Source organism: Myiozetetes cayanensis, unplaced genomic scaffold, assembly GCF_022539395.1.
Source record: "Myiozetetes cayanensis isolate MyiCay16 unplaced genomic scaffold, myiCay2020 scf4, whole genome shotgun sequence".
In the NCBI taxonomy this organism is placed as follows: domain Eukaryota; kingdom Metazoa; phylum Chordata; class Aves; order Passeriformes; family Tyrannidae; genus Myiozetetes; species Myiozetetes cayanensis.
This window is the reverse complement of record NW_026087631.1, coordinates 45,302,982-45,318,724: the sequence shown is the minus strand read 5'-3', so window position 1 is coordinate 45,318,724 and position 15,743 is coordinate 45,302,982. Positions and strand designations below refer to the sequence as shown.

At 38.7% G+C, this 15,743-nt stretch overlaps 1 protein-coding gene across 3 annotated transcripts in view; it reads left to right on the top strand.

Moving 5' to 3' along the window:
* Positions 1–15,743, top strand: part of ANKRD55 (ankyrin repeat domain 55) — a 44,356-nt gene that overhangs the window by 12,271 nt on the left and 16,342 nt on the right. For all 3 annotated transcript variants that reach the window (XM_050329928.1, XM_050329929.1, XM_050329927.1), the window contains exons 5-6: positions 2,447–2,507; positions 6,177–6,305. In XM_050329928.1, the coding sequence (XP_050185885.1) occupies positions 2,447–2,507; positions 6,177–6,305 (190 nt within the window). The remainder of the gene's footprint in view (positions 1–2,446; positions 2,508–6,176; positions 6,306–15,743) is intronic.

The window sequence follows — 15,743 nt, the reverse complement described above, 5'->3', positions numbered from 1 at the left end:
TTTGTACAACATTGCACATGCTGCTACTTGAAAGGAAACAGTAATCTGCTTTCCCAGGAATACATTGGGTTCCTTGAATGTTTTTCGTGTTCTCCATGGGTACAGGAAGACCTTTCTTTGCTCAGCACAGGAGTTTACCAGTTGATAAATTCCTTTTCCCCTGTCTTCCCACTGGTTTGCCCCATGCCCAGAACACATACCTGGAGCACTGAGGGGGAGTCTTTTCCATTGTGGTCACTATCACTCTCTTGAATCCTACGTCCTTACCAAAAGGGAACATGCAGTGGTCAGCTATAAAATGCTTTTTCAGCCAAATCTGAAAGCTGGCAGTCCACTACTGCAGCCTTATGTGCTGGAGGCAGCATGTGAACTACATGGAAAGATAGAGGCCGTTTATGTGTTGATTTGATATTTGATGTATGTGCTTCAGTGCATCCCACAGAGCCTAACAGGCAAGGTGGAAAGAGAATCCATTCCTGAGCTATGCCTTTAAGAGCAGATATCAGAGAAATCTCAGCTGCATGGTTGGGTATCTACATACTTAAATGGTAGCACTTGTGTTGCCATAATGGTCTAACAATGTAAGTGAGCCAAAGTTTGTTGCTGATAAAGGTTCTACATCCAAAGAATTAGATTTCTTTCGCATACAGTGGTTTCATTGATCATATCTGGGGTTGGACCATAGAGCCCTGAATCACATTCTATAAGTATGTGATAAATGGGTTTTACAAGCATATTATGGTTATCTCAATTGCTTTCTGCTCAGTAGTCCATTTTTACCAGAGCCTGTTTTCAGGCACTGAATTTCTGATATTCTGAGTGATTGTGCTAAATGACCACAAAATTTCTCTTCCCTTTTACAAACATTTACCAAACTAATCACAGCAATCGTAAAGTGTCATCCTTTTCAGGGTTCCTATGGTATGACTCCATTCAGAAAAGGAGGTGTAACTCTACAAGTATTTGTATCCATGTACAGAAGTATTTGAAGTCAAAGCAAAATCCCTACACTTGGATCTACCCAGCAATCACCGTTTACGTATTTTCGACATTAAAAAAACTTGGCTTTAGACTTTTGGCACCCAAAGAAGGTGTTAACAGTGGAGAAGCTTTTCAGCTGTGGAATGGCCAAAATCATCCCTAAGCACCTGTAAATACCTTCTTTTGAATGATTTACATATCTAGTTCTTTCTTATTGGTAGGGGAGAACAAATTTGATAAGCAACATTCTCAACTTGATCTGATCCACACGCCTGAGCACAGTTCAATCCAGAAAATATACAGAAAGTTGTTTAAGATTGACCTAAGGAAAAGCAGCAAAGTTTTTCATTCAGTCTCCTGTGCATGGGAATAAATGCAGGGTTGTATACACGCAAGTCTGTGTGTTCTCTGTACATTTATCAGACTTCTTTCCTTTACACTTTACCATCTTTTAATTTCCTTGCAAAAGAGCATGCCTTTTTAATGTCCATGTTTTGAAGATTTCTAGCAAATTCACACAAATTCACTCATGAAAATTACAGATGAGCTACAGAATTGCACAATGATCCCCTAGGATATATCCTTCCTCTTGTTGCAGTCATAAGAACTGTACATTCATGTTAGGATGTGTGCTATTTGGCTTTGTTAAAGCTATAACAGTATGGTGTTTTCCATTTCCATGGTCCAGCCACATAAGTGATCCAAACACTTAGCATCCTACTATAAAACACAACCATCTTTGTCAAACCTGTAGTGATTTCAGAACATCTTCACAGGATACCAAAAGGAAGGGAAAAGCAAAATCCGTGAAGTGTTGAAAAAATTATTGCACTTGAATAATATTTCATGTAACTACTTTATTGTAAATGTTCCCTCCACCAGAGGGGAGTGTTTGTAGTCCAATATTCAGTAAAATGTGAGCCCATGCATTGCTATGTTTTATACCATAATAGTGGCCCTATTCCAGAGACATACTGTAAGGCCTTGTAAAATACTGGGGATTGTGTGTGTAAATATACAGTAAATATGTATACAACACACGCATACACACAAATATGTACACTACATAGCATTACTCCAAGAATTAAATAGAGTGAAAAATCCTTGCAGAAGCTGGCATTTCTGTTGGTTTAAGACATTGTAAGGTAGGTTGGCAGTGAATTGCTAAGCTGCCAAAACCTGCACACATGTATAATATTACACACCCTGCTTCTAACTTGGCAATCAGCACAAGAATTATTCCTAGTGGATCTGCTTTTAATTCCCAGCACTAAACTCCTTGTTACAGTAAGCTACAAAGTCATGTTTGCTTTTCTCACATGACAAAGCTCAGACCAAAGATTCTGACCTACACCCATCACTGATACTGATTTTTCACAAAGTTGTGCATATTGTTTTTTAAAAAACTCAGCTTTTCAAGTTTAGTCAGGAGTACAGCACACTGATTATGTCGTTGCTTCCACAGGCTTCTGAACGTTCTTCTGCAGCAGTCAAATCTTAGTGAAATTAATCATCAGGACAATGAGGTAAGTGAGCTTGTTCTACAACTCACAGTCCCCAGGCTCTGGGGGATTAGAAGTCATTCTGTCCAGAAAGAGTCCACTGTACAATCACTTCTATGATGAGACTGTGCATTAGTCAAAAATTTCTATAATGCTTTTGCTGAATTCTGCAAAGTATCTCTTTTTTCGTACTATACATCATGCACCTGTAGGCTAATAAACCATCTAGGCAACTGTGAAGTACCTTGAACCAGTCTGTTAAATCACTTAACAAGAACAAAAATTGCCTTTGATTCTTCTGAAGCTAGACAATGGAGTGAATCTCCAGCTTTACCAATCCTGAGTGTTCAAGGCCAGGTTGGATGGGGCTCTGAGCAACCTGGTCTAGTGAAAGATGTCTCTGCTCATGGCAGGGAGGCTGGAACGAGATATTCTCCAAACCATTCTATGATTCTATGATTCCTTGATCCCATCATTCAACTATTGTTCTCAGGAAAAGAAACAAGGAGCTGGTATTACGTTAACAGCCATGGAACTACAAAATTTATGCTGTTCTATGATCCATACAGAATTGTGTTCTCTGTGTATTATATAAGGGTACATAGGAGACTGTTAACTTTCCATATATATTTTTCTCCAAAGAGAGAAGCCACAAGAGAGACACGAGAGATTCTGAGTGTCTTTTCATACGTTTTGCTTCATTGTAACAATTGCTCAAGGACATGTCTCTTCTCCACAGCACCAGGATGGCCAGGGGGCTGTTAGTATTTCCTCTTCCTTATCCACTGAAAGGTTTGCACACCCTCCATACAACATCCTAAACCAGACATGTGTTGCTAATGAATTGCATGACACTGTGGATCATAATTTCAAGCTATAATGCTTTGCTGTAATACATTGCTGCACGTAATTTGGAACTTTTAGTCCATCTCACTGTTATTTGGCATGGACAATGTACTTGTTCAAGAGTCAGTACTAAGTCCTGAATACTCATATTTTCTGAAAAATGTGGATCTTCACCAATGATTGCAGCTAATAGAACTGTTCTCTTGGCATAAGTAAAACACTTCAGTTTTCCCATCTGACACTTGGAAAAAACACCCTGATGAATGCATGAACACATAAACAGTAAGAAACACATCTGGAGGTTTCACAGTTTCCACAGCTATGGCTTTCTGTGGGTTTACTTATGAAGCCTGTGAGACGACAATGTGAAGAAACATTCCCTGAAAATAGCCTTGAATCTGGGCACAAGTGTATTTCTCCCAGGCATTTCTTGAGTTTTGTCCTTTTATGTCCCCTATTGCTCCTTATTTTTTGCATCCTTATTGCATCCTTATGTTTGGCTGTCTCACCTTAAAGGTTATAATTATGTTGGACCTTCAGCTTTGACAGTTTTGCTACAACTTTCATACTTCCTCTCACAAACAGCGGTCTGCCGACAGATGCCACTCAAGCGTGGTAACACTGTGTGCAAATCAAACGGTGTGGGCTAGACAGCCAGACAGCTGTTGCCTGCCACGTGTGGGAGCTCCTGCTACAAACAGCTCAATGCACTTTACTCAGTTGAGTGCTCCCAAAGGACGCATGGAATGTACGTAATAGTGAAAAGGATATAGAGAACAAAACAGGAAGCTCTGTCTGAATCCTTGGTACTACCACATGGCAAGTGTCAGATACAAGAGTAATCCTTGAAAAAGGATATACAAGAAAAGGAACAGAAAAAGGACTACAAAGATGATAATAGTTATAGAGCAGCTTCCTTTCATGGGCAGGCTAACGGCTAGAGCAAACAAACTACAGTAGGGCTTTCAGCCTGGCAGCTGTGTCAGAGGGACAATATAAACCCATGGTAACATAAATTGCATGGAGAAGATGAAAAGAGATGTATTACTAGCTGGGGTTTTTTTTCATATAAAATTGTAGGAACATCTACAGAAATTACCACGTGATTGTTTCAAAGAAAAGTAAAATAAACACTTTTTCAGAAAATGCATCATTACCCTGTGAAGGTCTGTGGAGATGTAAATGTCATAGGAAATCTTTAGCCTGATTACCAAATATTAGGTGGCAGTCTGCTGTCAAGCCTTATTCCTTATATTTTTTCATCTGCTACTGACCTGTTTGAGCTGTGTCCCTGTACTAGAGAGATCTTTGAACCCTACCCACAGTTTTACACTCTTATGTTACAGATGATTCTGCTGGTTACCGCAGTAGAAACAGAAAGAAAGTTGATTTTTCAAGGATCTTTTTTGCCCATATCAAGAGAGAGGATGACAGGAAACTGGCCTGGGGCTACGCTGTAGCTTCTCCTTTCTCAGTGATTTTTCCTGCTCTCCAGAACCAGCAATGAGTACCCATTTCCCAGCTGGGAATCATTTAAGTGAAGCCTCATATCACTCATTCATATCACTCAAATACTGAGTGTCTGTCAACAGTATTACTAAGTCCCTTGTGTTGAAATCTTGGACTACTGACATCATTGGCAGACCTCCCATTAATTTCAGTTAGAGCAGGAGTTAACCTTCAATTTTGGTTTTACAAAACGAAAATCCCCATGATTAAGCTTTGCAAACCATAAGTAAAACCAAAACTGCTCTTGTTCAAGAGCTCTGTTTCGTCATCACCCGGACTTAAGCCACCTGGGGACTTAGAAGATATCTGATGAGTGAGAGGAAACTCATGTTTAAGCATTCAAGCTTTTAGTCAGAAAATCACTGCAAACAACCCCCACTATTAATGCACTGATAAGCTGTCTATATCAATGTGTTATAGCTCATAATTTACCTGAGTTGTTATCAATTGGCTTTATGGGGTTCTATTTCAAGTTTTAATTTCTTTTCCACTCTTATCATTTTGGAAACCAAACAAGACCCTTGAAATGCATTTTTCCCACTAAGAGAGAGTAAACAACACCTGCTCAAAATAAAATGTAACCACACCAGAAAAACACTAGCAATTTTTAATAAACACAATAAATGGGTAAATTTATATAGAAAATCTTAATTATTACATATATAGAGTAAAATGTAAGTTTGTGTAACAATGTTCATGGTGCAAATACAGGCCATGAATTCTCTGATCTACCAAGACTGACTGGATGCAGCTAAGACGGAGCGACAGTGCAGGTGAACAGCTCATCATTCACTTCGTTTTCTCTCAAAACAGCAAATATAAGATGTTTATATTGTGACTTTTTTTTTGATATCACTGTGTCACTTCTTTATCTTGCTGAGTAGTGCCAGCTACAGTACTAGTTTACAATGTTTATTTTGAATCAAAGATAAGACTAAATATAACCATCACACTGCGTAATGTCAAAGCACCAGTCTAAAACAGGCTTTTCTCACAGGATCTAGGCTGAGCAGTGAAGAACTGTCTGCCCACCATCGTGGTCCTGATCACACACTGTTTATAACTGTTTATAACATGATGTAGTCACGTACAGAGGAAGCATTTGTATCTATTTTTATAATAATTCTCAGAAAATTAATTCTGAGAAAAAGCTTATTGCTAGATTCCCCCTTATGACCGCCCTAATTCAGAAGCTGCTGCTAATTATTTCAAATCAAGATGGAGAGGGAAGAATCTGTTCATCCTGAATGGTTTCACAACTGCCTACCTTATCTATAGAGGCTTGAAGGGTGCTCCTGTGAGCAACAGTAATTTCTCCTCCGGGATTGTGGCTTGCAGGGAATGACTTCACTCCACTGGGCTGCATTCCACAACAGACCCCAGCACACCCAGACTCTGCTGCACAAGGGAGCAGACCCAACTCTGGTGGACAAGGACTTCAAAACAGCTCTGCACTGGGCGGTACAGGTGAGCCACTGGGATGTTTATTGAGCTGAGTTGGCTGTTGTGGTGTCCCAAATACTCCTGAGGAAATTTTGGCTGTGAAATGAGGAAAATGGATGCTAGGAATATCCACTAAGCCCCAGTATTTTGCAAGTGGTTACAAATCAAGGATCTAGCATCTTTGGGGAGCAAGGTCTATTTAATGTAGGCTTAGCACTGTTGCCCTAAACAAAGTTATTATTTATCTCGCTGGGACTATGCGTGTGCTTCATGTTGAATGCATGCCTGATTTTTTTACACCAAATCAGGTTTGCAGAAGTCAGAAGCTTAAATAGTCTTGACAAAGGATTTTGGGAATAAAATAATGTAAACAGAAGTTAAAACACATTTGAACAACTGCAGCTGAGGAATAATTAGCTGAAGGGCTAAGACCCTATTTCTCTGGAGAGTGGGGAAGACAAGGAGTCGAACACATTTCCCACAGAGCTGTATGTTTCTATCTCCTATGCAAAAAAATTGCTATTTACCTTAGGAGACTAAAGATATCTACTGTATCTGATGTGTATTTTTACCAGGCTTATTCCAGTTCCGGCTGCTTCCAGTGGGAAATCTCTGAAACTCATACAAGCTCCTGCATGCTAGACAGTGATCTGTATCACAGTTCTGGGTACGAGCTGTCCTTCAAACAGAAAGACAAAAGGCAATCCCCTTAGAGTTCCCCTCCTTCCTTAAGCTTTCCCTGATTCTGTATTTTGTACAGTTTATTATTTAATTCTACCGTTAATTCCCATCCCCATCTTTCTTTCACAATATGTGCAGAATAACTCTTGAGAAACAGGAAAATGGAAACTACACAAAACCCACTTGGCCTCAGGTGAAGGCAGATCACAAATCCAGCTTCTCTCTTCCTTTAAACTGCTCACAGAAGTCAAGAGGAAATGTGCAGGATGACCCCCCACTTTTTTTCTTCTTGAGAGATTCTTGCCATGAAACCTTATAAATTGCTTCTTCCATCCACATTCTTCTTCACATTCTAAGTCCAGAAGGGGCAATTGAAATACCAGAGCATGAAATAGATTTGTTAATATTTCTCTTACTCAAGCTTGGCCAACAAATAAAAACTTCAGCCAGCATGTTCTGCTGCCCTATTAGACTCTAGAGACTTAAATACTGTGGACAGGCACAACTTTCTCTCCTGTGACGGAGAACAGAACAACAGCTCTACTGGATGGGATCATCATTATGTGTAATGGCCTCCTCCATGGCATCTGGAAAAGGGATATTTTTCCTTTAAGAGTTGTATAAATATCTTTAGAGAACAAGAGACTCACAGAGCTCAGGCAGTACCAGATGCAGGGGTTATTTTCAGCTGAATAGGGCCCAGTGTTTAATTTCATTTTTTAAAAAATGCAGTAAGAGGAAGACCAGGCACTGCACAGAAACTTTTTTCAGAAGTTGCAGGAAAGAGGCAGTTTATACACCCTGAGCCGAAACATAGAGCAGGGCCACATAAAAACCACTACCCACCATTCAAAACCAAATTCTTGGGCATGGGTCGTGTTTCGTATGAAATCATTGTTCCTTGCTGGCTTTTTCACATGTGTTTGTGGCTTTGTCTTCCATCAGACATCATGGGCTGATCAGTCCCAGCCGTGTAACCAGACAGACCTTGTCTGCAGCAGGGTCTGCTCTTTTGAAAAGCTCAAACCTCCTGCCGCTCGGGTTCACATCTTCAGAGCAAATGTGTCACATAGGTGTCAAAAGCACTGGTCACGACTGTTTGAAGTGAGAATATCTCATGCCACATTTTTTTACACATGCAATAATGTTAAGAGCTGACACAGACAGGGCTATTAGAAGTGTCTCAGGAGGTATTTCTCTCCTTTCACTGCAGCCAGCATTAATTACTGTAATGAAAAGGAAACACACCTTTGCAACAACAATCTGTTAACTGATACTGGAACAAAGGGTAAAGCCATTCTTACCATTCTAGATAATGGTATAGTTAAAATACTAGAAAAATACAGTATATACTGTACCGCATACACTATCATACTACATACTATTTTACAATAATAATATTACAAGTACCTTGGAAATAGTCTGAGAACATTTGAAAGCTTCCTACCTTGCCTTGACAGTTGTCTTTATTTTTACCAGTATTTTCTTTGTACCTTTCTCAAAGACTGTGGCTCCCAAAGTCATATGATTATGTAAAAATATCAGCTCTCAGGTAAAGAATAAACAAAGATTTCTTCTAAAGTGAAAAATCCAAACCTCTAGGGATAGAAAGAAGGCAACTAAAAAGAAGCCATTAAAAATAATATTCTGCCATGTAGACCTGTGCTTCTGGTTTTTGAATAGGCTGCTTTGTAGTACAAAGTTTAGGAGCCTGCATATTTGCTCCATAGCAGCAGTGCAGTTATTTCATTCCCCACCTGAGAACAGAGTGAAATACCTATAGATTTTAAACACATTATTAAAGAAAAGCATAGGTAATTATTCATTTGTGTTTGACTGAGCAAGCATTGCAGCCTCTTAAGTGTCAGGGTCTCTAGGAATAAATCCCTCTGTTGCAACTGGGCAGCTGGCCACGCATCAGAGCAGAGGAAGGGGCCAGGGAAGGCATGAGTGGCTCAGGATCTCTCCTGAGGGATCACTGCTCTCCTTCTCGCTGCCCAGCACCCTATTTTTTAATGTGGGCTGCATTAAGTGGAAGAATTCAGAGAGACTTCCCAAGACTTCTTGAAACTTAGTAGGTATTTCTCCATGGCAGATACATCTGTTGTTGAATTGGCCAGAAAAGGTGCATTTGCTTGGCATGGTTCACTGTCTGTTTGGTTTCAGGCAAATTTTTTTCTCTGCAAAATCATACTTGTTTTCTCCTTGTTTCATGATGTTTTCTAGAGATTTCTTGAAAGGGAGAGTAGTGATTTCCTTGTTTATGTTACTAAGCTTTAAAAACAATTTTGACTGCTAACAAACAAGTCAAAACCAGACTCAATTTGCATTTTTTAACCATATCCTTAAGAAACCTCTTTCTTGTGTAAATATTGTCATTCCAGCAATTGTACAGCTGTTGCTGATGGAGGCTGGAACGTTGCATAGCAGCAGGGCTCTCCAGAGTGAGCTGTCAAGTTGCAAAACAAGAACGAAGAGAGTTTGGAAATAGTTTTGAGCAAGAAATAAACTTGTTTCAATACCTCCAGAATATTTTTCCATGCCTTAAATATTTGCAACAGCGTCCGTGACAGTGAATTAAATGTGCCTGAGTCTTGGCTCTAGCACTGAGGCTATTATGGAACAACCTGTAACTCTACTCCTAAACTCTTTTTTTCTCTGAAACAGGGTGGTCATATACGGACTACCTGCAGGGAATGGTCTGTGGCCCATGCTAGCTCCAGGAACTGGAAGGGAAAGTGTTCATTGACCCAAGATAAAACAATGCCAGTGAGGATTTTAAGAATTTTATGGTACAGACAACCAAGTTCCGATGCTGAGGGATGCTCTCTAGTGCTACTTAGCTTTTTGTATAGCTGCAACCTATTTCTTCACTTTAAGTCAGTTTCTAAGCCAAAGGTCCTTTTGTGATTTCTACATGGTACAGCAGTACTGACATAAAAACTCATCAGTACAACAGATCACTGGAAAAACTGCCTTTACAGAAATAAGTGACTGTTGAACAGTAAACATTTCAAGTATGAACATGCCATTGATGATGTAGTTATGCATGCCAATCAGATTTCTGAGGTAATCAATTGAAGAGCTACCTCTGAGCTAAGAAGGAGTTTGTCTCAGGCAAAGCCTGTATGTAAGTACAGGATAATTGCAAGACCTCTTCCCAGCACAGAGTCTATGTGTAACTCCACAAGTGGATGCCACTTATTCTACTGTAGTGTTTTAAAATTAACTCTTTTTCAAAATAAACATCTCATCCAGAGAAATAAGTCCTCAAAACAATGTAATATCAGAGAAAAGTTGCCAAGTAATTTTAGTCATAGTCATTTACACAGTAAATCATACAAACTTACAATAGAGGACTCCAAGTGAAACAAATTCTGAGAGAGGCTTGGCTAGTATTTCATGCAATGATTTTTTTTGAGCAAATGGAAGGTAAGAAAGACAGGGACATATGATAGCCATAGGTAGTCATGCCTCCATGACCGACTTTGTCATTTGGTAGCTTTTACAAACACCCACTAAGACTGCTAAGAGGATAAATATTTAAAAAAACACTGTGTCCTCTATCTGTACCAGAATGCAGAAGCGACAACAGATTCTCTTTCCAAGAGTACCACAGAGCTGTGACACTCTTAAGTTTGCAACAGAAGGTGTCTCTGTGGGCGTGTAAAGCTGCAGCATTAGGGTGAGGAGAAGACAAATGAGCTTCTCTGTGAGCTGACTGAGTCTCACCAATATAACTACAGCGGCGTCAGTAGGGTTGTTGTTAATTTATGTTGGTTTGCAATCAGAAACACACCCTGGGAAGTGCCTGGGCTCCATCCAGGGAACCTTTGGCACAGTTTCCAGGGCAGGAGGAAAGATGAAGATGGTAGCATGAATTGTTTCTTTCCTCAGCACAGGGCGCAGTTGTCTCTGTCCTCTCAGGGTAGAGAAATCACAGGGTGCTCTGAATGTTTGCACACTTCTCCACTGCTAATGCAGCCATCCGGCAGCCAGGCAATGACATTCCTTCACTTTCTCTAGTCTGGGGTACAGAGGGGCAGAAGCTAGAAGTCCTTAACACATGGGAGAAAGCTCCCATGTGTGCAAAACTCTTCAGCAACCCAAGCTACCAGTTTAAGGACATTTCTCACTGCACTGTTGGCTGCAGATTAAGAGCAACATTATGCCTCTGCTTTTAAGTTTGGCATTCTCCATCTTTTAAACAGCAGACACTGCATCTACAGCAAGATAGGGGCGTGTTGTTCTGATAAAGCCATAGTATCTGATCCCAGCCTGACATATCCTCATGGCTGATGCATTTTTTGTTTTTCTCTGATTCTAAAATGAAATTCTAAATTTGTGTTACACTTAAAGTAATGACATGATACACTGCTTCTGTGTTCTGAAACATGAACATGAGGAAAATGGCACTTCAGTGAAATTAATCACATAAGAGAAAACAATTGTATTGGAGCAATAGTTCAGTTCTGCCAGTGTAGCTGTAATTAAACACACAGCTTCTGACAGCATAGCCTTTAGTCAAAGATCTAGACTTTTTAAGACCCAGACAACAGATCCACGTGGAAAAAATGTGTAATGGCTTTTGCTTTAGGTAAATACTGAATTTCAGAATAAAATAAAAAACAACAAAAAAAGTGACTTTGAAAGGAAAGATATATTTACCAATGTAATAGCCTCAGCTGGAGTTATAAAGTAAAAAGTCCACAGACAAGTTATTTGTTCAAATTTTGCTATGGGTTGTTCAAAAAATACTTGAAATGGTTACTTTATTTCAGCCAAGGAGAGAAAGGTCTTTGTTTTCTTTGGCTGGTTTATTTTCCACTGGCCCTACTGGCATTACAGGCAATTTCATATTGAAATACTCTGTGTCTGTCTGTGAAGGATAAGAGGAAAGATAAAAGGGCTTGGATTCTGTAACAGAACTCATACAGCACCCAATGATGCACATAGGTGGTTTCCAGGAGGAAGCCAGAAGTATTTATGCAAATATTATTTAATCTGTAGTAATGTATTTTACGTTTTTATAAAGGTGAGTTACCTCCCAGAGTAGTACAATGGGAATGGTATTTGTTTGTTGCTGCAGAAAGGAGTGAAATAATGGTTAAAATCTCAAGCCATTCAGGGTCAGAGCAGAGGACCTCAGAGAGAAAGTCAAAGCTTCAAATTTGCAGTTGTGCAATTGAAAGAGGAAAAAATGTAGAATAGGAAAAACAGGCAGACCTAAAGTGCAGTGCTAATGATAAGAAACATCAAGAGGTCCTGGTGGAGAATTTCCATCCAGCAAAGCTGGCTATAGATACAGCAAGGCTTTAAACTGCTCACTAATACAAGGTGACAGGAAATATGGGAGAACTAATACAACCTAACCATATAATCTCCAGAGGCATTTTCTTGGAAGAAAAATATTTTGGCCAGGTTTCCTGAAAACAGTTAAGTGGTCCATAGGTTGTCCTTCTCCCCCTCCCACCTCTACATTACTGGTAGCCAGCTTAGCAAACTCCTTTCACATAACTCTCCTCTTTGGCATCAAATTACTTAGTTTACTAGAGTATTCTGAAGAGAGGAAAAAAAATTAACCCTCTATACAGTACAGTGAACAAAGAAAACATTGTAATACTTACGACTGAAGACTTGATAGAATGAAATGCGATGTCGTGGTAGAATATAACCTAAGTGACAATAAACTTTCCAAGTAAGATTTTTCTTCTATATATCAGTTGGACATAGAAAATGCTGAAGTATAAGAACCATGACTGTAGTAACAATGATGATAAATTGAGCAGGCATAGGTTAAAGAAGTGTCAAAACCAGAAACGTGTCCTCCTCATGGTGCTTGAGGCAGTAGATAACTTCCTGAGGTATTATTTTCTTATTTGGAAAGCAGCAAGAGATGCAACTGTCTGAAGTTTGACATTTTATTAACCAACCTATAGAAAATGGAGTTAGAACCAACTGTGAGAACTAAATACCCTGTTAGTGAATTTGCTGTTGTTAGTGAATTGTCTGGAAATAACACAAATCTCAGACAAAAGATTGCATAAAGCACAAAGAGAGTTTTCCTTACAAAGGCTCGTGGATTGAAGCTTTAGGATATTTCTTCTTCCTAAATTAAGTTTAATTGAGATAAGTGATCTAAGAAAGAAGAGAAGTTCACTAAGCAGAATGAATAATGGGTGGAAGCAGATAAAAGTGTGAGACGGACAGAAGTTTAACGAAACCTGAGGGGGGTGCCCCTGCAGAACTGTATAGAAATATATAGCAAAATGGACTGATTATCTCTGAGAATATTGTTGAAAAGAATTTGAAAGGTTTTGTAAGGTTACAAAAACATGTAATTTTCCTATGGTAAATTTACTGCTGAACATCCTGGTCTAACAATAGTACTGTGGTAAATTTACCACTGGAGCACTACGTTTTTGGTGACCACAACTCAAACCTATCAATCTAAGAATAAGGGCAGTGTAAGCATTTTAGGATAATTTTGTGTGCAATTTAAAAGAGCCAAGATGAATGTAAAGATAAGAAGGCATTCCTAAGAAGAGAGAACTGAAAAGCCACAGAGCTGTTGGCCAGAGATTTAGTTCAGCAGAAGGGTCAAAAATTAGGAGATATCCTTTGTTTACTTAGAAAATGGAATTAACAGTTTGATTGAATTGTTAAAATGGGTCAGAAATTTCATAGCCATCTTCAAAGCAACTATTGTTTCCTCAGATAAGATGCTATTACATATAGCATGTTTGAATGTCAGTTTCTCAGTTTAATCCCATGTAGTGCAACACAAAAATACTGAAAAAGTGCCAACAAGATAAAACTCATCACATGGTAGAGAAACCTTGTTAAGCATGTGGCAAGTAGAGTGATCATTTAAAGTCTAATTGTCCCTTTCTGTTTTGAACAGTACATGCAAGTTTAATCACACTCAATGACATCAGTATTACAATTTTTATAAGCACAGCATGCTATAATGGAACGAGAATTCAGTCCAAAATAGGTGTGCCAGAGGGGAAGAATAAGGAATAATGCAATCAAAATCAACCAGGGACTTCTGTCACACATCTTATACTCTCTATCAGCCAGATTCAGGACAGTTTAAATAATCTTTGGAGGGGAACATCTCATAGAGAGTCCAACAAGGGATTTATCATATGAGTGTTTTTATTTGTTCCATGACAAGGTCATGGAATACAGAACACATATATAACCCACAGTTAGAACCAAATTACTGGGACACCAAGCAGTTCATGGGTCAGGATGAAACTCAAAATTATTTTGATAAATTTTAGGAATTAACTGAAATTAATAAAATAACACTGTATACAGAACTGTGAAGAATTAAAGCTGTTTGTACAAAATTAAGAGTAATAGATCAGTAGATTACAAAAGTGAGTAGGAGTTTAAGTTCCAGTGTTGATATAAATCAAACAAACATAATTCTGGAACATATTAACAAAAGTATGGTACATGTGGGCTACAGGAAGTAGCAATGTCATTTTCAGTGTCAGGACAGGAGCCTTAGCTGGATAGTTATGTCCTTTGGAGTGCCGTGGTTGAAAAAAGCTGTAGACAAACTGGAAACAGGCCTAAAGTAAGGACCAAGTATGATAAGTGGGTTGGAAATATTGACCTGCCCAGAGAGGTTGAAATGGTTTGTTTAGTCTAGAAAATGGAAGATTTGTGGGAGGCAGAACAGTGTGTACATGTTTAAATTGCAGTAAGAACAGTGGGAATTGTCTTATGTGAATGCTAAGAGTTGTGCAAGAACACTGAGGGACTTAAACATCAGGAGCAGGTGGTGAAATTTGTACTTACCAAAACAGTATAAAACCAGAGGAATAGCAGTGTCACAATAATGTGAATACAGAAATAGTAAGATGCTAATGTTAACAAATTTCTGTATCAAAACTGACTTAGAGGAGGATGGTAATAGATAGATATTTATTTTGGTAATACTAGAAGTATGTAATAGACTTCTAAACTCAGTTAGCCCTGAATGTGAGTAGAGATTTCTCTTATGCTAATGACCAAAAACTATAACTGGGAATTACACTAGCATGGAGGATATTGGTATTTGGCATAGGGAGAATAAAAACAAGTGTTATTTATAGGATGTCACTATTCCTGAAAATGAAGATCCGGCAACTATAAATTAACAATTTTAACATGGTAATGAGGACATTATAAAATGCCTGGTCATAGAAAATAAGCTTGGCGTGATCAAGAGCAGATTCTCAATTAAACATCTGAGTAAACAATGTACATACAAAACAAAAATACTGTTTTTAGGGGGACATGTTTTGATAAATTAAATTCTCATCTGGTCTGTGTAGCTGTGAGAGCACAATGTTCCAGGGACCTGGAATGTATCCTCTCAATGGTGCAAATTTTAGCAGGAAGATGCATACTGAGAGTGGAGAAGAAAAGTATATAGAAGAGGCTTGATGCCTATCCATCTTTAAAAGATATATTTAGAATAAACACCTATCCTACAAAATAAGATGCAAAAGTACAGGGGAGTGACAGGTGTTGTCTTAAAATCAGTAAGTTGAGAGTATGATTAAATGTTGAATAGAGACTGGAAGAAAATTACTTTCAGGGATAAAACTTGAAATCATTCTTGCTTAATATTTCCATAATAACTTGGCACAAAATACAGGGGCTTTCTGATGAAATCTACAAATAATAAAAAAATGGAAGACATTAATAGAATGGGGATATCAGTACAAGGGAAGCTGGATCACCTTTAAGTCTTGAGTAATACAATCAGGACAAAATTTA